Source organism: Marmota marmota, unplaced genomic scaffold (genome assembly GCF_001458135.2).
Source record: "Marmota marmota marmota unplaced genomic scaffold, marMar, whole genome shotgun sequence".
In the NCBI taxonomy this organism is placed as follows: domain Eukaryota; kingdom Metazoa; phylum Chordata; class Mammalia; order Rodentia; family Sciuridae; genus Marmota; species Marmota marmota.
The window spans coordinates 90,771-115,697 of record NW_026000059.1 but is presented as its reverse complement, the minus strand read 5'-3'; the positions used below and the strand labels follow the sequence as shown (position 1 = coordinate 115,697).

Below are 24,927 nucleotides of genomic sequence, written 5' to 3'. Positions count from 1 at the left end.
CATAGATGTCTCCTACTAGGGTAGACAGAAAGGCAGGATAACTTCCTGGCAGTGATGGAATACCAGCAGTCAAATACCACCAGGCCCAGCACTAGGCAAAGTGCACCTAACATTGCATGGTAAACCTTGTGACACTGCTTCTGGAGAACCTCAGTGGCACAGCACCTGCCACAGCATGGTTCTCACCTCAGCAGGACCATCCTCAGATGATCAACTTGGGGGAAATGGTTGCCTCCTACACATGGTCATGTGGTCCCAAGGTGGAACTCCTTGGCAGTTCTAGAAGCACCCTAGTGAGCAGTGGGGCACTTCTGGACAATGTTAGTGGAACTCAGCTAACATCTTTCACAGATCCCCACCTGACCAGGTAGCTCCTCTGGGCCAAGCCAGGCTGGACTTTGCACTATACCATCAGGACTGACCTCTTTGAGTTTATGAAAGGAAGGAAATTGGTGACTCCCTAAGACGCCCTCTCATTCATAGCCTAGCACAATCTGCTTGCTTTATTTTTACTGCCCCCCCCCCATTAAGTATGCTGTGCCATTTTGCTAACCTAACTTCCCTCAGGGGAATATGAGACTGATGTCCACACCAAGACTATGCAAAGTCTTTCATATGGCAGCCTCTACTTGTTTCTTAGTGGTGTGGGCCAGGCCCCAATTGTACTGAAGCCTTCTTTTTGTCTTCAGAATGCTCCTAGGATGTGAGTAGATGTGTATAAATGTAAGATAGGGATCTATTTATGTTGCTGTAGCCATACATTGAAGGCCAACATCATTCATGGACAGGGAGGGTGAGATACCATAACAGTCTTTTGGTGGCTATTTTTTTTAAGCAAAATTTGTATAAAAGTTTCTTTTTGTTGGCTTTGTTTCCCATTTGTACACCAGTCCCTAGAACAAGTGTTAAGAATAGAAAATAAAATAAGCCAAACCCCAAATACCAAATACTGAATGTTTTCTCTGATAAGCAGATGCTGATCCATAAAGTGAGGTGGGCGGATGAAGAAACTTTGGATTGGGCAGAGTGGAGGGAGGGAAGGGGAGAGGTGTGAGGTGTGAAGGATGGTGGAATGAGAGGGACTGTAAAACTCTATATACATGTGTAACTACACTACTGGTGTGACTCTGCACCATGTTCAGCCAGAGGAAGGACAAGTTGTGCTCCATTTGTGTACAATACTGTCATGTGTAACTCATTAGAACAACCTAAAAAATTAAAATTAAAAAGATAAATTTTTCTTAAAAGAATAGAAAATAAAACTGTCAAGAAGAAATTTATTGGCTAATTCTGAAGCCTAATTTTAAAAAAATTCAATTTTCCCTCTTTGCCATTTTGCAAAAATCTCTAAGGTAGGACAGTATTCTTAACTTTGATGTGCCTTTACAGTTTTCACAGGGAAGGGTGTATGTTGCTGTTTAGTCTGCAGCATTAAAACTCAGGTCAGGATGGCAATGGAGAATTGGGCTTCTCTCCATCCTGGGTTTGAGCAAGATGGAGAACATTTTCTTTCACGAGTCTCCATCTTTGGTGACTGAGAGGCATGGAAAGCTTTTGTAAGAACAGAGGGCACAGTGGAGAAAAAGGCATGAAGTACCCAAGGATATATTTATAGTTAGGCTGCAAAAATCTGTCTCAGTGCATGTTCCCCTTTGAAGTACCTATCAGGGCTGGGCAGTCCATCAGCCTCCATCCTCAGTATAAAGAAGATCAAAAGTTAAAAAGAATTTGAAGATTTTCATTTCAAAGGTGGGGGGTCTGTTTCACAATCAGTTGTGGGGATTGTGGGAGTGACTCCCTGGACTGTAATATCAAGCACTTTATTGGTTGTGGGACTCTAATCTAGAATCTGCATTATTATGTAAGTATCCCAGGTGATTCTGATGCAGACAGTTTAACACACTGATGATTCTGATACAGGTGGGCCACAGACCACAGTTTAACACACATTGTGCATGTCATTGAGTCACAAAAATAAATTTATTTAAAAACCTTAATTAAAAATATCGTTCCACAAATTTTGAAATAAAAATCTTAAAATAATCCTTCAGGAAATTCTTGTGTTCTTTCACCTTCCAGAATTAAAATAAGGCAATTGGTCTACAGTTATTTCCTAGAAATAGTTCAGAATAAATACAAACAATGACAGAACAAAAACTGTGTACATTATCAACAAAGCCACCACCATTACCAGCAGCAACAACCAAAGACCCTTCAATAGACCTCCCTTGTAGAGACATGGCCACTCCTGTGGGGAGATGTGAAGTCAACCTGTGCTTTACACTTGGGTGTTTTAAGGATTTGCATGAGTGATTTTGGCTTTGAAATACAGAGGAATTTGTTGGTAGAATTAGCTGAACGGTTGAAAACTCCCCAGACCCATTACTGAATTTAAAGACAAATCAGCCAATGGTAAGAACCTCTGGCCCTCAGTTTATTGCAGCAGCCTGAAAATCTTCTTCCTTTATCTCTGTGCTTCAAGGGCTGGTGGCCTTGATAAAGTAATCAGTGATCACAGGACACCTCGAGTCAGTTTACTAAGTAGCAACTTTACGATGACAACAACATATCACCTCTTGTAAGTCTGAAAACTGGTGAATACAGTCCCCAGCTACTTTTGGAGAAAACCTTTTAAAGCTATTGTATTTCCCCTTTTATGGTTGTAGAAAAATAACTGTTTGAATTAATAATGTTTTAAAAGGTGACAGCAAAATATCCTTGAGGCAGATTCTATAGTATGTGATTTTTTATAAGTCTATTCTTTCCCTTTGTGTGGCAGAAACAGAACTTATTCTGTAAAAAAGAAAAGAGGGAAACCTCAGTCTATATGACTACCATTGTCTTCCAATTTTCTCTAATTCAAATAAAATCCATGGAGGAATCCTGTGAGGAAAATAGAGTGAAAGTCCATAAAAGGGGACAGAAAAGAAAATAGAGCACAAGTACCTATTGTAGCACTTAAAATATATAACAGTATCTCTTGATCTGCTGACCTAAGACCTAAGACCTTCAGGATTCACAGAGTTCATCATGTCCCCCAGAGCTCCTCACTGCTGAAGTCAGAGAAAGTAGCACTAGTGCTGATTTTCCATCGCTGTGGCAACAACTTTCCACAAACATCACGGCTGAGAACACATCTCATTATGTTAGAGCTGTAGGTTAGGAATCCACCAGGGGTCCCACTGGCCTAGAATCACTGGGGGACACAATCACTTGTTTACATTGATACAATCATTGTATCACCCGATGGAGGACCTTGGGCACTTCCTGCTTCCTTGCTTTTTCTGGCTCTAGAAGCCACCCACTTCTTGGCTAGTGGATGCTTCCTGCACCTTCAAAACTAGCAACAGCTGGCAGAGTGCCTGATCCATCACGAGACTTCTTTATCTCCTCTTCCATTTTAAAGATCCATGGGATTACTTGGATTTTGTCAATTACACCATGCCATCCAGGATGGTCTTCCCATCTCATGTTATTGAATTACACAACTAAATAACATTAAGTAAATCCATGGTTTGGAAAATCATTATCACTACCCATCTCCAGAAGCTTATCACCCCAAACTAAAATCATACAGTAAGGTTTAGTTTCTAACACTAACTTCCAATCTTTTTCTTCCCCCTGTTTTTGATAACCAGCATTCTATTTTCTTTATATATAAATTTATCCACTCCTAAAATCTCATTCAATTTGAAGAGACACTGTTTGTTTTTTGGCCTGTGCTTCTTTTGCTTAGCATAATGTTTTCAAGAATCAACTTGTTTGAGCATGTATCAGAACTTCATTTCTCATTAGGGTCAAAAATATTCCATTTCATGTCTAGACCATAAAATGACATGCTGCCTCCAGGATAACTACCAGGAGATACATAACTGTGCATATAAGAAGTCAGAAGGCAGTCTTATCAGGGTCCCTGCAGTGATTAGGTGTGGTAAATCCACACAGATGTACCACCATGTAAACAATGAGAAAGCTCCATGGGTGGGTAGACATAAAGGTAAGAACATATTTGTCCTGAATAAGGATCCAGGTTGTAAACAAACAGAAAAGAGCTGATACGGATGTGGGACTGTTGTTGATCACTAGAAAATAAGATTAAGTTTCTCTCTCTCTTTCTTTCTCCCTGAGAACTGGTAGCTCCCTCCCCACAAAAATGGATAAAAATTTAGTAATCAATGTCATTTTTTTGCCTATGTGATTGGTGAAGATAAATAGTGTCCATTTTAGTGACAGCAAAGTGAAATGTATTTCCTCACTGGACTACAATTAGGCAATATCTGACAAGTTTAAATACACACAGCCTTAACCTAGAACATCAGTTTCACAAAAAACATACTGGTGAACACAGAATTCATGCAAAAGATTCCCAAAGAAGCATAGTTTGCTGTTAATTCTATCTCTTCCACTCCTCTTAGCTAATTTGGCATTCTCTGAAGATTTGCGTGGGGCAGCCATATACTCATACCATGGCACAGAAGGCCTGGCACATGGGCTTCCACCCTGAGCAGCCCCTCAGTCCTTAATTTGTTCCTCATAAGTGACCTCTTACTGAAAATGACCTCAAATTTTCTACTAGCAACTTATCTGTTTCCTATTTCCTAGAAATATGTCATCAGCAAAGGTAAATTCTGCAGTGTTCTCTCATTCACAAGCATTTGTGGCATCTCTAGCCAATTCTGAACCCAGCATGTACCCAGTTTGATATAATACAGTATGGTGTGTGGCATGATGTTGGAAGCATGGGGAAAAGAAAAAAACATATGGACAGACACAAAACCAGAGTAGAGAGAGGCATTCATTAGATATACCATCAAGGATTTACAAAGGTAACACAGGCACATGGACAGGGAAGATCTTTAATATTTATCTTAACACTTTATTATTGAAACTTCCTTCTGAACCTCATAAATAGTTAAAATTCTTACATGCAAATTGAAAAAAGTTTCCCATGTGAGATGACATGAAGTGGAGATAAGAATGAAAGCTGGAGCCATACACATTGGAATGAAGGAGAATGGCTGTGATGACCACATAGATAAAAGTAACATTAAAGAATTACTCACAGAGAGAATCTAGAGGGAGGCTGCATTCTTTGTCACTCCATGACCTGGGATTCAAGCAGTGGGAATAACATTTCTCTGTGAGTTATTAGAGGAACCCCAACAGCTGCTCCCACACAGGAATCCTGGCCTCTGGGTCAGCCCAGGACCCCTGGCTCCTATTCCTGCATGGGACCCCCAATCACCACTTGTACAAAGGACCTCTGGCCACTGCTCCCACGTGGACCCCCTTCTACCACCATAGGGCTATTTGGTCATTTCCATCTTGGGACACTTCAATCACTGCCATAGTCACCTGCATCTGGGGACACGGAAGAGCATTTGGAGAAAGCTGCCAACCACAACACTGCATGCCACAGAGCTACGACTTCTAACATGCCACCCAATGCCACTACTTAGCCCAACTCGACCCAACACCCCAACTCTGAAAGCAGACACCTCCAGCTTGGGACACTTTTGTTGCCATCTTTAGTTGGGGCAACTCTCAGCTTGGGAAACTGGCTGGAGCCTAAAAGCAATATCAAGTATTTATAGTACTCCAACTCCCCCTTCTCCCCTTTAGCCACTAACCTGGCACAGCACTTGCAGCTATGTGGCTAGTATATAGCTTGCAAAGACTAGTCCTGACCTGCCTGATTCAAAACACCTCTGAGAAAGGTGCACATGCCCCAGAGTGCAGCTCACAAAAACTCCAGAGAGAGGTTCCTGATTGAGAAGTAGAAAGGGAGGGGGTGATTGAGATACAGTTTAAAGGCTAAAGTAGAGATCAGGAATTGTGAGATCTATAGGCAAGATAAGAAGAAAAGACCAGGTGCAGGCCCCAAAGGATACCTTTGGGGTGCAATCTTCCAACAAGGACTGGAAAGGGCTATACCCCACCTCCAAGACCAACCCTCCCTCCCTGACAACCTTCACCACCCTGAGGGTGAAGATACCAGCAACCAGCAGACAACCCCTCTCACTGGATATGAAGGGAAGCAGGAAAGATACGAAACTCCAACAGAAAAAAAAAATCTTTTTTTTTTTCTTCAGGATTTTCCTTCTTTTTTTCTTTCTCTCTTTTTTTGCCCAAATACTTTTCATGGATTAGGTTACTGAGGACTGTGATGTCAGAATAGTATATTACAGTTGTGTTGTATATTCTTTTATATCTTATTTTTATATTTTTTATATTTCTTAATTTTTGTTTGTTTGTTTGGTTTTTTTGGTACTCTTTCTATTGTCTTCCCACTTACCTGTCTTCCCCAAATCACTTTCTCTCTTTTCTCCTGCTAACAGCCAACTTCTTTCAATTCCTCTTTCATGCTTCCTAAAATCTAGTACCTCTGTATCTTTACCTCCCACTATCTTACCATCTTATCCTACACCCCACCCCCAGTTCTCTCTTTGTCCACCATCAGAAACTGTAGACCCTTGGGCTGGGGTTGTAGCTCAGTGGTAGAGTGTTTGCCTTGAACATGTGAGGCACTGGGTTTGATCCTAAGCACCACATAAAAAATAAATAAATAAATAAATAAATAAAGATATTGTGTCTATCTACAACTTAAAAAAATAAAAAAAAAATTTAAAAAAACCTATAGACCCTTTTGCAAACCTACTGTTTATATTGTAGATAATAAGTGAACTCACCATTTCTGTATATTGTAACAAAAACATAAATGTCTTAATAGGAGCTATTTGGTTTAAGGCTGTGTATTGTTTGAATTGGGATCTGTTAATATTGATCTGCCCCTTAAAGGACAAGTACTGAAACCCTACAGATACAGTATAAATCTATAGGGTAAAGACTTTAACACCTTAGATCCGAAGTACTAGAAGGGAAGACACAAGACCAACATGGAAAAAAAAAAAAAAAAAAAGGAAGAAAGTACCCCAAACAAACCAAGATACTACATTATTAGAATCCATGGCCAGCACAGAAGAAGAAATGTCAGAGAAGGAGTTCAGGGTGTATGTGATTAAAATGTTCCTTGAATTAAAGAATGATATAAGAGTGCAAATACAGGCATAAAAGATCATTTTGATAAAGAGCTACATAAGCAATATAGAAGCAAGGCATTACATTTATATGGCAATAGGGATTCTGAAAAAAAAACAAAACACAAAACAAACAGAAATCCTTGAAGTGAAGAAAACATAAACCAAATTAAAAACTCAATAGAAAGCATCACCAACAGATTAAATCAGTCAGAAGACAGAACTTCAGACAATGAAGACAAACTATATAATCCTTAAAATAAACTCAACCACACAGTGAAAATGGCAAAAAAACATAAGCAGAACATTCAAGAATTATGGGATATCATAAAAGACCAAATTTGAAATTATTGGAATAGAGAAAGGCATAGACTTACAGATCAAAAACAATCTATTCAATGAAATAACAATCTATTCAATGAAAAATTTCTGACTAAAAAATTTTCCAAACATGATGAATAAATTGGAAAATCAAATACAAGAGACTTAAAGAACACCAAATGTACAAAATCACAACAGATCTACATAAAGTCACATTATAATGAAAATGCCCAGCATACAGAATAAGGAGAAAATTTTAAAAGTCGCAAGAGAAAGGAATCAGATTACATATAGGGGAAAACCAATTATAATCTTTGCAGAGTTTTCAAGCCAGACCCCGAAAGCTAGAAGATCCTGAAACAACATATACCAAGCTCTGAAAGAAAATGGATGCCAATGAAGAATCTTATATCCAATAAAATTAAGCTTTAGATTTGATGATTAAATAAAAACATTCCATGATATACAAAAGTTAAAAAAATTTACAACTAGAGAGCCTGCACTACAGAACATCTGTGGCAAAATATTTCACGAGGAGGAAATAAAAACAAAGAAAATCAACAAAGGGAGGTATTACACTAAAGAAAAAAAAATCAATCAAATGAGAAATCAAGTTAAGTTAAAATACAAAAATGACCAGGAACACAAACTAGGTCTCAATAAAAACCCTGAATGTTAATGGCCTAAACTCATCAATCAAGAGACATATACTGGCAGATTGGATTTTTTTTAAAAAAAAGACCCAACAATATGCTGTCTTGAAGAGACTCATCTCATAAGAAAAGAAATCCAGACTGAAGATGAAAGGTTGGGACAAAACATACCACTCACATGGACTGTATAAGCAAGCAGGGGTTTCCATCCTCATATCAAATAAAGTAGATGTCAAGCCAAAGTTACCCAAAAGGGATAAAGAAGGTCATTTCATACTGCTTAAAGAAACCATACATCAAAAAGACATAACAATTATAAATATATATGCCCCAAACAATGGAGCATCTACATTCATCAAACAAACTCTTCTCAATTTCAAGAGTCAAACAGACCACAACACAACAATACTGGGTGACTTTAACACACCTCTTTCACCACTGGATAGGTCTTCAAGACAAAAGCTAAACAAAAAAAGTATAGAACTCAATAATACAACCAATAACTTAGACATAACAAATATATAGAATATTTTATCCATAAATGAGTAAATATACTTGCTTTTCAACAGCACATAGATCCTTCTCAAAAACAGACCACATATTATGCCACAAAGCAACTCTTAGCAAATACAAAAACATAGGGATAGTACCCAGCATTCTATCAGATCATAATGTAATGAAATTACAAATCAACAAAACAAACAATAGAAGCTACTCCAACACCTGGAGACTAAATAATACGTAATTAAATGAAGAATGGGTTGCAGAAGGCATCAAAGAGAAGATTAAAAAATTCCTAGAGGTAAATGAGAACAATGATATAACACATCAAAATCTTTGGGACACTATGAAGGCAGTAGTAAGAGGAAAGTTCATTGCATGAAGTTTATTCCTTAAAAGAAGAAAAATATCAACAAACAAATCACCTAACATTACACCTCAAAGCCCTAGAAAAGGAACAAAACAACACCCAAAGCAATAAAAGACAGGGGATAATTAAAATCAGGGTTGAAATCAATGAAATTGAAACAAAAGAAACAATTTTTAGAAATTGACAAAATAAAAAGTTGGTTCTTTGAGAAAATAAGTAAAATTAATAAACCCTCAGCCATGCTAATGAATAGAAGGAGAAAACTCAAATTACTAAAACCTGTGATACAAAAGAAACTATCATGACAGACACTACAGAAATTCAGAAGATAATTAGAAATTATTTTAAAAATTTGTACTCCAGTAAAATAGAAAATATTGAAGACATTAACAAATTTCTAGAGTCATATGATTTACATAAACTAAATCAGGACATTATACACAAGTTAAACAAATCAATTTCAAGCAGTGATATAGAAGATGCCATCAAAAGCCTACCAACCAAGAAAAGCCCAAGACTAGATGGATTCACAGCTGAGTTCTACAAGACCTTCAGAGAAGAACTAATACTAATACCCCTCAAATTATTCCATGAAATAGAAAAAAAGAGAACACTTACAAACTCATTCTATGAGGTCAATATCACCAATTCCAAAACCAGGCAAAAACATATCAAGGAAAGAAAACTTCAGATTAATATTTCTTATGAACACAGATGCAAAAATTCTCAATAAAATTCTGGCAAATTGAAGCAAAAACATATTAGAAAGATAGTACACCACTGTCAATTGGGGTTCATCCCTGGGATTAAAGCTTGATTCAACATATGAAAATCAATAAATGTAATTTATGACATCAATGGATTTAAAGACAAGAATTGTATGATCATCTCAATAGATGCAGAAAAAGCATTCAACAAAATACAGCACTGCTTCACGTTCAAAACACTAGAAAAAATAAAATAATAAGAACGTATCTCAATATTGTAAAAGCTGTCTATGCTAAGCCCAAGGCCAACATCATTCTAAATGGAGAAAGATTGAAAGCATTCCCTCTAAAAACTGGAACAAGGCAGGGATGCCCTTTTCTACCACTTCTATTTAACATAGTTCTTGAAACTCTAGCCAGAGGAATTAGTCAGATGAAAGAAATTAAAGGGATATGGATAGGAAAAGAAGCAAACTATCACTATTTGCCAATGATATGATTCTAACAGGATTTGAAAAATTCCACCAGAAAACGTCTAGAACTAATAAATGAATTTAGCAAAACAGCAGGATATAAAATTAAGATCCATAAAAAATGCATTTCTATACACCAGTAACAAATCCACTGAAAGAGAAACTAGAAAAACTACCCCATTTATAATAGCCTCAAAACAAACAAACAAACAAAACCCTGGGAATCAATTTAACGAAAGAGGTAAATGATGTTTATAATGAAAATTACAGAATGCTAAAGAAAAAAAATTAAAGAAGACCTTAGAACATGGAAAGATTTCCCTTGTTCTTGAACAGGCAGAATTAATATTGTCAAAATGACCATACCACCAAAAGCACTATACAAACTTAATGCAATTCCAATCAAAATCCCAATGACATTCCTTATAGAAATAGAAAAAGCAATCATGAAATTCATCTGGAAAAATAAGAGACCCAGAATAGTCAAAGAAATCCTTAACAAGAAAAGTGAAGAAGTGAGGCAGGTGGCATCACAATACCATTCCTTAAACTATATTACAGTGCAGTAGTAAGAAAAACAGCATGTAATCACACCAAAATAGACTTGTAGATCAATGGTACAGAACAGAGGACACAGAGACAAATCCACATAAATACAGTTATCTCACACTAGACAAAGGTGCCAAAAACATATATTGGGGAAAAGATAGCCTCTTCAACAATCAGTGCTGTGAAAACTGGAAATCCATATGCAGCAAAATGAAATTAAACCTCTATCTCTCACCATGCACAAAACTCAACTCAAAGTGGATCAAAGACCTAGAATTAGGCCAGAGACCCTGTGTCTTATAGAAGAAAAAGTAGGTCCAAATCTTTTATCATGCCAGATTAGGCCACTACTTCCTTACAAGACTCCTAAAGGACTAGGAATAAAATCAAGAATCAATAAATGGAATGAATTCAAACTGAAAATCTTCTTCTAGCAAAGAAAACAATCAGTGAGGTGAACAGAAACAGAATGAGAGCAGATTCTTACCACTTGCACATCAGATAGAGAACTAATATCCAGGATATATAAAGAATGTAAAAATCTTAACACTAAAAAACAAATAACCCAATCAATAAATGGACTAAAGAACTGAACAGATACTTCTCAAAAGATGATATACAATTGATTAACAAATATATTTTAAAAAGTTCAACATCTCTAGCAATTAGAGAAATGAAAATCAAAACTACTCTAAAATTTTCTCTCACTCCAGTCAGAATGGCAGATATTAAGAGTACAAAGAACAGATAGTGTTGGTGAGGAAGTGGTGGTAAAGGCACATTCATACATTGCTGGTGGGACTGCAAATTGGTGCAACCAATATGAAAAGCAATATGGAGAATCTTTGGAAAACTGGGAATGAAACCACCATTTGGCCCAGCTAGCATACTCCTTAGTTTATACCCAAAAGACTTAAAAACAGCATACTATAGGGAGGTAGCCACATCAATGTTTATAGCAGCACAATTCACAATAGCTAAATTGTGGGACTAACCCAGATGTCATTCAATAGATGAGAGGATAAAGAAATTGTGGTATATATACACAGTGGAATATTACTTAGCATTAAAAGAGAATAAAACCATGGCATTTGCAGGTAAATGGATGGAGAATGTCATGCTAAGTAAAGTAAACCAATCTCAAAAAAACCACAGGCCAAATGTTTTCTCTGATAAGTGTATGCTGATCCATAATGGGGATGGGAGAGCATGGGAGAAATGGAGGAAGTTCAAATGGGGCAAAGGGGAAGGAGGGGAAGGGGGGGCATGGGGGTAGAAAAGATGGTGGAATGAGATGGAGATCATTACCCCAGATACTTATATAAAGACACGAATGATGTGACTCTACTTGGTACACAACCAGAGGAATGAAAAATTGTACTCCATTTGTGTACTAAGAACTGAAATGCATTCTGCTGTTACGGATAACAAATTTGAACAAACAAATAAATTAATAAATTAAAAAAATTACACACACATTATTACTATTTCCACAGTTCTCTTGCCCAGAAAAGTTATCATTAGATTGCAATGTTTTATATCCAAGTTAATTTAAATGAAATCAAAGTTTGTGGGTGTTTTGTTGACCCACAGTGCTAACACATGGAGGAAATATAGGATAATTTTTGTGTGTTTTTGGTGTTCATTTGAATCAAATTTTGTGTGTTTCTGTGTGGAGACATGTGCTACTGTACCTGTAAGACCTAAAAGGGGACAGGTTTAGTTTACAATATAAGGACTGAGATGTGCAGATGTACTGGGAAAGCATGCCATATACTATCTATCATACAATCTGTAATAGCCCTTATATATTATAAAGTAGAATAAAAGAGGTCTCTAAAATCAAAAGATACCTAATAAAATAAATTGTAGGAGTTTTAAAAGTTTATATAATTTTAAACTTTTTTTTCTGGTCATATTTCCTTGTGGGGTGTCCAAGACTAAACAGGTGGTCCTATTCTGGGCTGTTTTTCTAAATTTTTGGAGGTCAGTCAGGAGTTACTCTTATTTAGTTTATGAGGAATGCTTGTCTTCCTCAGTCTTTTTTCTCTACCGAACATGCCAAGAGCCATGATAGGCCAGTTTCTTGTTGACCACAGGATTTCCCATGCAAGCACTGAGAATATCTCTCTCTTCAATGACTCCTTAAAACAAAATATGCACTGTAGGATCCTAGTCTCTGGGGTGTTCATAATCCACCTGATTGGGAAATTTTATGACTTTCCAGAGATGCCCAGCCTTTAGGAGTACTGTCATTCTATAAGGTAAGATATTAACATTGTAATTCAAAATATAAAGATCTAGGGCTCATTTTCATCTCTCTATATCATTCTTATAACTGTCTTAATATCTCCACAAACACAAACAGAAAAACTATAACAATTTGATTTATGCAAATTATATTTCCCAAATAAGTTTGATTAATGTGTTAAATAATTAAGAGATGTTACAGTACTATTTATCCAATAGTATGTCTGTTACATAAATCCCTTAGTCAAGTGGAAAACTGTGATATCTTTGAGATAATGACATGATTCAATATATGACAGTGTTAACATATTAACATTCACTTATATTCATTATCATGTTGCATACATAATGTGAATATAGGTAAAAATGCACTGTAAACTGGGCATGGTGGCCCATGCCTGTAACCCAAGCACATTGGCAAGCTGAGGAAAAATTTTCACAAGTTCAAAGTCAGCCTTAGCAACTTAATGAGGTTTTAGGCAACTTAGCAGACCCTGCCTCAAAATTTAAAAGGGCCAGGGGGGAAGACTGGGAATGCAGCTCAGTGGTTAAGCATCCTTAAATTTAACCCACAGTACAAGAAATAAAGTTTAAAACATTAAAATTGAATGTAAAGCCTCTTATAATTGTTTCTTATAATTGTTTTCTCCAGTATTCATCAGCCGGCAGCTGGAAGTATGCTGGCAGCTTATTCAAACAGCTACCAGAGTTTTTAGGAATACAGAACAAGCAATGCCATTACTAAAACACCTGGCTTATGAGCAAGCGAATCGTTGGTGCAGAGATATCATTAGACCATGGAAACATGAAGATTTAAACACATATATTAAATTATGTAGAGACATTAATGAACAAGAGCAAGTCGTGGCAGCTGCAGTAAAACAGGNAAGCTTTGTCACATACTTTGCATTGGTAGGGATTCTCTCCAGTATGAATTCGCTGGTGGCGAATAAGTCTTGATTTTTTACTAAAAGCTTTGTCACATTCTGTACATTTGTAGAGTTTCTCACCAGTATGAATTCTGCTGTGATAAATAAGGTGCATTTTTTTAATGAAAGATTTGCTACATTCTGTACATTTGTAGGGCTTCTCTCCAGTATGAATTTTCTGGTGGTGAATAAGGTGTGTTTTTTTAATGAATGCTTTGCCGCATTCTTTACATTGGTAGGGCTTCTTTCCAGTGTGAATTCTCCGATGGCAAATAAGGTGAGATTTTTCATTAAAAGCTTTGTCACATTCTTTAAATTTGTAGGGCTTCTCTTCAATATGAATTCTATGGTGGTGAATAAGGGCTGACTTTTGATAATATAATTTCTGATGTTCATTCTCACTTACAATTTTCCATATTTTTCTTTGTTGTGAATAGTCAAGTTCATAATTTCCATATTTTCCATTTAATACTTTTTGAAATATATGTTTTATGCCCTGTTCTTGTGAAAATTCTTGCATATAATGAGAAGCCATGCCTGAAATAAACCAATATAGAAATTATTTTACTTACTAGACTGGGATTAATATATTTTGCATAGATAAGATATGAAATTATCACAATGTAAGGAAATCAGTGGGATAGCATATTAGTAAATCGAAGGTCATCATTACTCCAGAAATATATAAGTAAAAATGTACAGACAAAAATTACCTTGTGAAAATTACTCAAACTATTGTAGATACCATAGTATCCAAGATGATTATATTACTAAGGAGAATAATATAGTATAGAGAAAAAAATGTAACTTTTTCCAAATACAGCTATTGCTTCTCCACAATATAGCATTGTGCAATTAGAAAAAATCCACCAGCTACCTTCATTCTCAGTAGAATAAGAAAAATATAAAAGACACACAAGCATTTGCGGCTTTCTTGAAGTGTTTGAAAACTACTTTCCATCTACCATGACAGAGAGATCTGGAAATAACAGATAGATTTTGGATGATAATACCACAGATCCAACAAGAGCAAAGAGACTATGGACTCTTAAAAAAATAAGGACAAAATTTTTAAAAAGAAAAATACACAATATGTCTAGAAAATTCTCCATGAAAACTAGTTTGGGAGGGAATAAAAACCTTACACAGCCTACATCCATATTATTTGGATGAAGCCAACATGGCACTCAAAACTAATAAGTTGTTTTTTATGTTTTTTAATTTGTGTTATTTGCTGATTTGTTTTATTGAAAAATTCAACTTTGTGTATTTGCTAAGTATATCATGGTATTTTAAGGTATATATATATAAAGTGAAATGACTAAATGAAGTGAATTAATACATGCATTATTTCATATATTTATCAGTTTTGTGCTTAACAAAGTATTGCATTCATTCTATTAGTACTTACTAAGAACATAACATACTCACCATGTGATACAAAAATACTCTTGACCTTCTTATGCCCATTCAAATAAAAATTTCTAAACTTTGACTAACAATATGCCAACACTCCACAAAACACAGTACCTGGTCACCACAATTTTACTCTGTGGATTTCTGACTTCCACATGTTAGTCAAATTTTCCTGCAACTGACTTTCTGTATCTGCCTTATTTCACTTAATGCAAAGTCCTGCATATTCATCCTATGTTACTTTAAATGGCAAGATATTTTTATATGTAAATAGCAATGGCATATAAATACCACAATTTTACTAACTTGATCATTGATGGGCACACAGGTTGAGACCATATCTTGAATATTGAGAACAATGTTTTCACTGAACACAATAGTGGAGCTATCTCTTCCACGTGCTGATTTCATTTCTTATGGATACATATTTAATATTGGCATTTCTGTATCATGAGGTCATTCTACTTTTAATTATTTATGTGTTGTGCTTGGGATTAAGCCCAAGGGTTCTATTCTACTAAATTACAACACAGCTTTTAAAATTGTTTCAGACATGATGTTCCTAAATTTCTGTGACTTGCCTCAAAATTGAAATCTTTTGCATGGCCTCCAATTAGCTAGGATTACAAGCTAGTAGCACTATACTTGCCTTTTAAAATTTATTTTAAAACTATTTTCCACAAGGACTATATAATCTACTGTTGTCCGTTTTTTTTTAATGGACAAATCAATTAACAATATACAGCACATAAAGATAAAGGAAACCGTGGTTTAATCAAAGTAACAACAACAACAAAAAAACCCCAAAACATTAGGAATTGAACATTAGGATAGTGAGAGTTATAAATTACCCAAAACTACACTAAGTAAACATTTGAAGGGAGATTAGATAACTAAATTTAGACAAAGATTGTTAATATAAATAAGCAGAAATTGTGAATGCGAATAATTCCTCAAGAAAAAAATGTCTGAAAGAGGCAGTCATGGTGTGTAAAGCTGTAATCTTAGCCATCTGGGAGAGGCTGAGCAGAAAGCCCATAAGCTCAAGTCCAGTTTTAGCAACATAGTGAGATCCTGTGCAAAATTAAAAACCTATAGAATATATAAACGGAAGTGGTAGAGAAATTCAAGTATGCCATTATGAAAAGTGATAAGCCACAAGTTAAAGCATTAAGCAAAGTAGGAAAAACAATTATAAGAAATATAGAAAACAACTTTCAAAGTAACAGTAGCAAGTTCTTCACTTTTAAAAATTCATTTGATTATTAATGCATTATTGCAAGCCACAAATCAAAAGGAAAAGCTTTACTAACAAAATTAAATCTAAAAAGGAAAAAAGAATTGCTGAATTAATTCCACAGAGTGTGGTAAAAAATGGAGCATGGCCTGCTCCCTAGGGTGCTCTGGGGTGCTCCAGCCCCAGGGTAGTGAGGAGCTGGGGAGCCCATGAAAAGCCTAAAGTTTCTGCCCTGCAGACCCCTGGAGCTCCCAATGTTACTGTCCACTGGTTGGCCAAGGCTGTGAAGAACCTAAAAGCCTCTCCCCCTGCCTGGATGACCTGATAATGGCAATGATCTATAGAACCTCAGACCCAGGATCTCTGGGCTGCCAAATCTCCTGGCCCAATCCTGTCCATCCTAGCCAAAGCCAGCACTGAGAAAATGGCAACTCTGTATGGTGGGGGCATGGCATGTCAAGAAGACTGGTGGCCAACCAAATGCCTAGAGGCCATCAGGGGCTTTAAGGGCCTAAGAAGGTGAGTGGATGATGGATTGTGCAGCCAATCAGCACAGACTAGGGCTCTCAGTGACCACTCCAGGAGGGCTTCACAAGAATACAACTTGTCCTGACAAGGAAAACAAAGGCCTTATCCATCCTGGAATGTGAGTGAAGCCCTGGAACATGATGGGTGGAAGGGTGAACACCCTTGGGTATTTGGTGTTTATTCAACCAAAGAGAAAAACTGTAGGGTAACATACCATATTTGATCAATTGAAAATGTCTACCACACTTCAGGTAGATTTACTGGCCTGTTGTACAAGGCCTGTGTATATAATATGAAAAAGCTGTTCTCAACTTTTAAAACTTTTGCCACATCTGGACATTCATTTTTTTTTTTTTTGAGAGAGAGAGAAGAGAAGAGAGAGAGATAGATAGAATTTTTTAATATTTATTTTTCAGTTTTTGGCGGACACAACATCTGTATTTTATTTTATGTGGTGCTGAGGATTAAACCCAGCGCCCCGTGCATGCCAGGCAAGCGCATCACTGCTTGAGCCACATCCCCAGGCCACACATCTGGATATTCTAAATGTAAACAGTTTGACAACATATAATAGAGTTACATAATAATGTCTTGAAAATGGCCATTTGTTTTAAAAAATCAGAAACATCTTCTTGAATTGATCTTGAAATGGAGTTTTTAGACCACATCTAGCAGTGGCAGTTATCCACATTTTTTTTCAGTGGGTTAGAAAACATCACGAAGACTTGGACCACAAGAAGAAATTGTCCTGTGCCAGACTGGTTATATGTAAAAGAAATTTTTCATATATTATAACCATTATTTTGTATGTGTATTTTACTCCTCATTACTAAGTACTAATTACTAATGCTAAGTACTTTTTAAAAGAAATATCTAGACTTTCTAGATGTACTTAATATATGTCAAAAGTAGAAGTAAATATAACACATTGTATAAATTTTTTTTTTAATTTATATAAAAATTTTTTTGGGGGTGGGGAAATAGCCAAAACCCCTGTTGAGTAATACATATTGTGTGCTGATTCTCTGGAGCACCATGCCAGTGTGCTTACAATGAGGCAAGAGTAACCACTGTTCCTATGTCTGTGGGTTTTGTTTTACTGTGCTGTGTACTTAGTGTATATAAAGGACCAACAAGTCCTAATCTACATCTAGCTTTTCTAGCTGTTAAAGAGGTTGCCAGTGTATGACAAAAGTATAATGAGTAAACAAGTTTTGTATGTTTTGTGTTAAAATTCTTGGGAAGAATTGTCTTCTAAAAATGTGATCATTAGAGTTCACAGGGTTGGGGAAGGGCCAGAATGATCATATTTTGAAGACATTTTCAAATTAGGACTCTTGTTACATATGTGCAATTTATTCAAGACTGTCATGTATGTAGTAGACAAATTGAGTCCTTAATTGAAAAATCTAGTCTGTACAGATGTTTAGAAGTGACTGTTGTGTATTAAATATAGAGGAAGTAAAATATTACTTCATAAGACTGAATGTTATCTCTGATATGCAGATGCTTATACACAATAAGGTGGGCAAAAATAGAAGTTCATTTTGGATAAGACAAAGGGGAATGAAGGGAAGGGAGTGGGATGGGAATAAGAAAGAAAGAAGAATGAATCAGATATAACTTTTCTATATTCATATGTTAATACACAACCAGTGTAACCCCACATTTTGTATAACCACAAGAATGAGAAGTTATACTCCATGTATGTAAAATATGTCAAAATACATATATCTACTATGGTATACCTAAAAAGAACAAATAAAAATTTCAAAAAATAATAAATCTGAAAGAAATTTAATTGTATGTAATCTACAGGGAACTCTAAATCTAAGGAAAGAAGTAGATGAAAGCAAGAAAATATGAGTGTTACATACAAAAATCACCAAAAAAAAAAAAAAAAGCTGGGGTTGCCAAATTATGATACAGAAACCATTTAAAACAAGAAGTTATATGGCATAAAATATATTCTAAATTAAAAAAAAAAATTTAAAAAGAGGCAAAGTAGATTATACAAAGATAAAAAGAACTTTTCCTTAGAATACTGCCATGAGAATAGATATATTTTCAAGTCTTCTCAGACATTAAAAAGGTAAGATTAAAAAAAGTAAATACAGAAATAGAAAGCAACACTATAATACTAGGAGACACTAATCCCCATTTACTGTAAGAAAAAGTCAAACAAAATGGTAATCACAAAACAAAAACTTTGAAAAATACTTTAAACATATTTGACTTATATACTAAATGTTCTCAATAGCAAATAGAATATTAAACTGGATTGACCAACTGGTAAGGAATAAAACAAAGGTTAATAGGTATGAAAATAGTAAAATTATTTTGTAAATATCATAGCATAAAGTTAGAAATCAAAAGTGGAAGGGATGCTCAAAAATCTAGAAATATGTGGCAATTGGTTGAACAATCTTGAACATGGTCTTGTTCCAGAATTGAAAGATAAAATTAAGAGACCTTTGTACACCTCAGTTAGCTGGAGACTTCATGTAAATATCTATCAAACTCCCATTTCCTTTTGCAAACAGAAAAACATATTCCAGAAATTTTATGGAATCTCAAATTGTATGAAAAGCCCCCAAAATTTCAAAATATAAACAAAATTGGGAGAATGTTGTGTCATGACTTAAAAACATTATAAGTTACAATATTCAATGGGTAGTACTGACATCAAGTTAAACAGATAGGCATATTAAATTGGGAGTGTGATAATCTCTTGCATATGTAGCAAATTAAAACATTTCATGCCATTGTTTGTTACAGTATTATCTAAAAGAGCTACCATGAGAAAGCACACCAAATATTCCTTGAAATAAGTGGATGAGACAATTTGTAATATAGAAACTAGAGAATTTTTTCACGTTAAAAAATCCATAAATTTTTGCAAAATCTATAATCAGGATAAATCTTCAGTATATTAGGTTAACTGAAATAAGTCCCTACCAAAAAGAAAAATATGGCAGAATTCTACTTATATAAGATGCGTAAAACAAAACAAAACAAAACAAAAACAAACATACAAACAAAAACTTTCTGAACAGAAATGAGAATGGCATTACTGAGGAGAGAAGATAGAAATGAGCCTTTGTTTACATAAGAATTTATGTATTGATTTTTGAGATGTAAACTTTCTACAGATATATTACATAAAAATTTGAATTAACATTACTGAACAATATACTTGATATGGTGGACAGCAAGTTTTGTTTTGTGGTTTTGATTAAAATTTCAAACAACACATAAAATATAAAAATAATTCCAAAATATTTTAAAGCTACCTTAAAAATGTCATTACACACACACACACACACACACACGTAATCCAGGTACTAGGAATTCTGAGGCAGGAAGATTGCAATTTCAAGACCATCCTCAGTAATTTAGTGAGAACCTTCCTCCAAACATAAATAGAAAGGGACTGGGGCATAGCTCATTATTAGATCATGCCTGGTTTTATCCCCATTACATTAACATATAGAAAATTTACATTACTCTGTACATAGGGAGAATGAAAAACTAATACAGATAAAATATAAATGTCATTAAAAGGGAATAATATTTATGCAAGCAAGTAAAAGCACATGTAATTTTATTGGCAATAGAAACAAGGATCATGCATATCTTAATTTCAACTTACATTGTCCTAATTTGTAAAATAATGGAAATTGCCATCTAATCATAAAAAATGGATAAAAATAAAGCAGAACCAAATTATGTGAGAAAATCTACTCCACAACATAAAACCTATTCAATAAAATGGAAGAAAAAGAAAATTTAACCAACAAAATTGTATATAACCACAGATATACTATTTTACAAGCCCTTTTATGTAACTACATTTTGCAACTGTGACTACAGACCCCAAAAGAGCATTCATTGAAAACCTTGATTCACTTCACAGAAAATCCATTACAAGTATTTTAGAGCTCTAATAAGAAAATTTTAATGAATAAATATATGAATATTATTAGAGAGACTGCTTTATAATATTAGTTTATTACAATGGTTTGACCTAGAGTTCTCCAAAAATGTGCATCAATTTCCTAGAGACCCACAAATAATGGTATCTCTTTTAGACCATGCTGATCCTCATAAGCTAAGGGGAGTTTTGGTGGTTAATTTGAATGTACTGGTACACCACTGGAGAAAAAAGGAGACTTTAAAGAATTTGAAAGCATGATAAACATAGAGCATATGTGTTCAATGATAACAAGAGAAATAAACCTAAGCTTCTAAAAAAATACTTTCTGGTGGATAACTTTTCCATCAACATTTGAAGTTTGATGTCCTCCTTGACATTTGGGCCTCTCAATGTGTCCAATGCTATGTGTAGGCCACAATATTTTACATCACTGAATTCGTCTAAGTACCACTTATGTAAAGTGAAGAATATATAACTAACCAAGAAAGGAAGAGATTAAAGACTCAAAGGAATATCATTAACACTTATCTGTACCAAACAATGCCTTTTTCTTGAAAGCACAAACCTAAAACTCATTCTTGCAGAGAAGTTCCCAGAAGATATTCTGCAAGGGAAGAAAATTAAATAACAATAATTAAGAATTCTGAATGGAAGTTATACATACCCAGGAAGACCATGTTTCTGTAGTTCTCTAACATTACATCTCTATATAATTTTTGCTGAGCAGGCTGCAGGCATTCCCACTCCTCTTCAGTGAAATCAATGGCCACATCCCTGAATGTCAACAGTTCCTGAAACAAGAATAGGTAAACAAATAGCACATTGACCAAATGATAATCCACAGAGTTTGTGATCTAATTAAAGTTGAGATGAGAGTTTGTAAAAAGACTCTCATGTGATGACTTTAATTATTTATAAAGATACTTTTAAACACAGTGATACCATTATCTACCTCTGAAGAAAAAGTGACATAAGTCCAAAAAGAGTGTATATGCTCCCCTTTTATGAAATAAAATATAAAAATTCAGGCATCAACACAAGAATATACATTTGTTATTTTATATCATAATCTAAGTTGTATATATCTCTCAGATGAGAAAGTTATGATGATTAAGAAGGGGAATTCTCAGCATAACCATGAATCAGAGATTTACTAAAATGCAGAATATGATTCAATAGTTCTGGGATGTAACTGAGTTTTCTGAATATGTAGCAACCTCTCTAGTGATTCCAATACCAGTGGTATAAGACAAACTTTTGAAATGCAATGAGGTAGAAAACTAAAGGAAATATTTATTTTAGTAAATACTTTAGTAAATGTTGAATTTGAATTCAAATATTTTATGGTATTTATGTATATTATTAAAATAACAAATAGCAACAACAATCTTGTTTGAATATTTTTGTTTTTTAAATTTAAACTTATTTTTAATAATAAAATAAAAATTGTACATATTTATGCAATAAAAATTTTGATACATGTATAAATATGTGATGTTTCTAACAGCATAAACTTATCTCACTCTTCAAACAATTTCATGTTTTATTTAATTTTATTGGTTCTTCTTAGTTCTATACAAGCATGGGATATATTGTATTCTAATTAGGATCCTATTCTTGTGGGTGGGCATGATGATGGGAGAATATTGGGAGGGAGGATGGAGATAAAAGAAGGTAATGAGGATTGAAAGAGAGCAAATCAAATTGAACCTTGTATGATTTTGTCAAAATAAACACAATTAATATGTATAACTATAATGCTCTAATAAAAAAATTCCTTTTTAAATTTTTTTTTTTTTTTGTAGTGGTGAGAATTAAACCTGGGTTCTTGCACAAGCAAGGCAACTTCTCTACCATGGAGTCACATCTCCAGCACAAATGTATTTCTAATCTTGATTATTTCTTTCTGTTAAATAATCTAATCTCACTCTTTCTTATATTTATTGTTTTATACCATTATTATTGTTAAAATGATTTTTTCTCATATCTTAAGTAATATCCTATTATTATAATCATCATCATCATTATTATTCTTGTTATTATTAATTATCTTCAATACACATGCTAAGAATTCCATGTGATCAACCACAATCTTGTACTATTTTACACACATGTCTTCTATAATTGCCTGTGTATCTAACTCAAAATCAAACCTTGTTTCCCTGATGATCAGTGTCATCCCTCTCACCATGTATTCAGTACTCTGGACTTTATAGTCTCCTCAGTCTTGCATTAGCTCCAATCTACACTAGTACATAAGCCCTACTTTTGTATCTACCACACCTAGACACAAGATTGTGCTGGGAAAAACAAACAAAACCTACATCTGATATTCCTGTACTAACACAGAAGCAACTGTACAAAAGGGACAGTCACCTGCATGAGAAATGAGCCATATTGACAATAAATAATAGAAAAATGAAACCTGACTAATAAGTAGAACATAAAGAAGATATCTAACATGTTATTTTTAGATTGTCCTTATGAATATTGTAGACATAGGCTCATGACAAAAATCCAATTTAGATAGCTACCTGATCATTTTATTACTAACATCACTATTTCAAAATCCAACTCCCACAGGTTTTCCACAGTTTTATTCCAAGTTCACTATGATATTTGTAGGGATTCTGACTGTGGAAATATACAGGGAAGCATTCCTCTGGTGAGCAAACTCCTGGGGGATAACAGGCACCCTGTTTCCAACCCTTAGAATGCTCTGCAGTTACTCCCTGGAACTAGTAAGATAACTAATACATGTGCAATGCCTAGCTGCTATGATAATGTCCTTTATGAGGAGGCTCTGTGCTAGAGTCTATCAGCCTTGACCTTGATCTCAGGCACACACTTCCTAGAAATAAAGGATCTCTCTTGTTAGACACCACAATGTTTCACTGAGCCTAAAGCTGCCAACATAACAGTAACTTTTTACAATGGATTTTCTTGAGAGCTACACAAAGCTCATAACGTTGCACATTGTAACTTATTATATAACTGAGAGATAAGCTGCATAATGTTGCTAAATCTGTAACCTGACAATGAACAATGTGTACTAATGAAGCCAATGACCTAAAGTAATCTATTGATATAAATAAAGCTGGCATCTAAGGTGAGCAGTTTTTGCTTTTGCCTCTGCACTTCACTTCTGTATCCATTTGCCTTCCCTACAATCATATGAAACTGATCTAACACGACCATATCTACCTTTCAATTACAAAATCAACCCTAATTTTAAAGAAAACAAATGGCTTGCATTCTATCATACTATAGATAAAATGGAAATAATAAGGATCTATAAGATATTCTGAGTAACAATAGCTGATCACACTTTATTTTCACCTGATCATGGAACTCTCTCCAAAATAAATCATATTTATGGCCACAAATAAAGTCCTAACAAATAGAGAAAAGTAGAATCAATGCCTTGTATCTTATCAGATAATTATAGCCTAAAATCCACAGCAAGAAAAATTAAGCTAGTATACAATCATATGGAGATGAATCACACACTTTTGAATGTATGTCATAAAAATCAGGAGATAAAAATCTTAGAATCAACCAACAGAAATACAATGTACCAGAACTTCTGGGATATTCTAAAGGCAGTTCTAAAAGGAAAATGCAGTTGTGTTCCTAAATAAAATACCAGAAAGATTCAAATCAAATAATTAACATGTCAATCTCCCAGCCTTATAACAACAACAACAAATTATTCCCCAAATGAGCACAAGAAAAGAATATGAATCAGAGATGAAATTAATGAAATAAAGAATAAAAGAATATAAAGGATTGATGAAAAAAAAACTAGTCGGTTCTTTGAAGCAATAAACAAAATGAATAAACCCTTAGACAAACAACTCAAAGAAAAGAGAAAACTCAAATTCATAAAATTAGAGATGAAAGAGCTCACATTATCACATAAACCAATGCAATTTAGAGGATTATCAGGGAATTATTTTGAAAACTCATATTCTAATAATTGGAAAATCTAAAAGAAATGGTTAAATTTCTAGGTACCT

At 34.7% G+C, this 24,927-nt stretch overlaps 1 protein-coding gene across 1 annotated transcript in view; it reads right to left on the bottom strand.

The window, feature by feature from the left end:
- Positions 1 to 12,296: 12,296 nt before the first annotated feature.
- The window catches only part of LOC107160612 (zinc finger protein 420-like), a 32,510-nt gene continuing 19,879 nt past the window's right edge, over positions 12,297 to 24,927 (bottom strand). Inside the window, exons 2-4 of the mRNA XM_015507277.2 lie at positions 21,573 to 21,699; positions 13,753 to 14,327; positions 12,297 to 12,305 (exon numbers count right to left, since the gene is read on the bottom strand). Coding sequence (XP_015362763.1) covers positions 12,297 to 12,305; positions 13,753 to 14,327; positions 21,573 to 21,699 — 711 coding nt within the window. The remainder of the gene's footprint in view (positions 12,306 to 13,752; positions 14,328 to 21,572; positions 21,700 to 24,927) is intronic.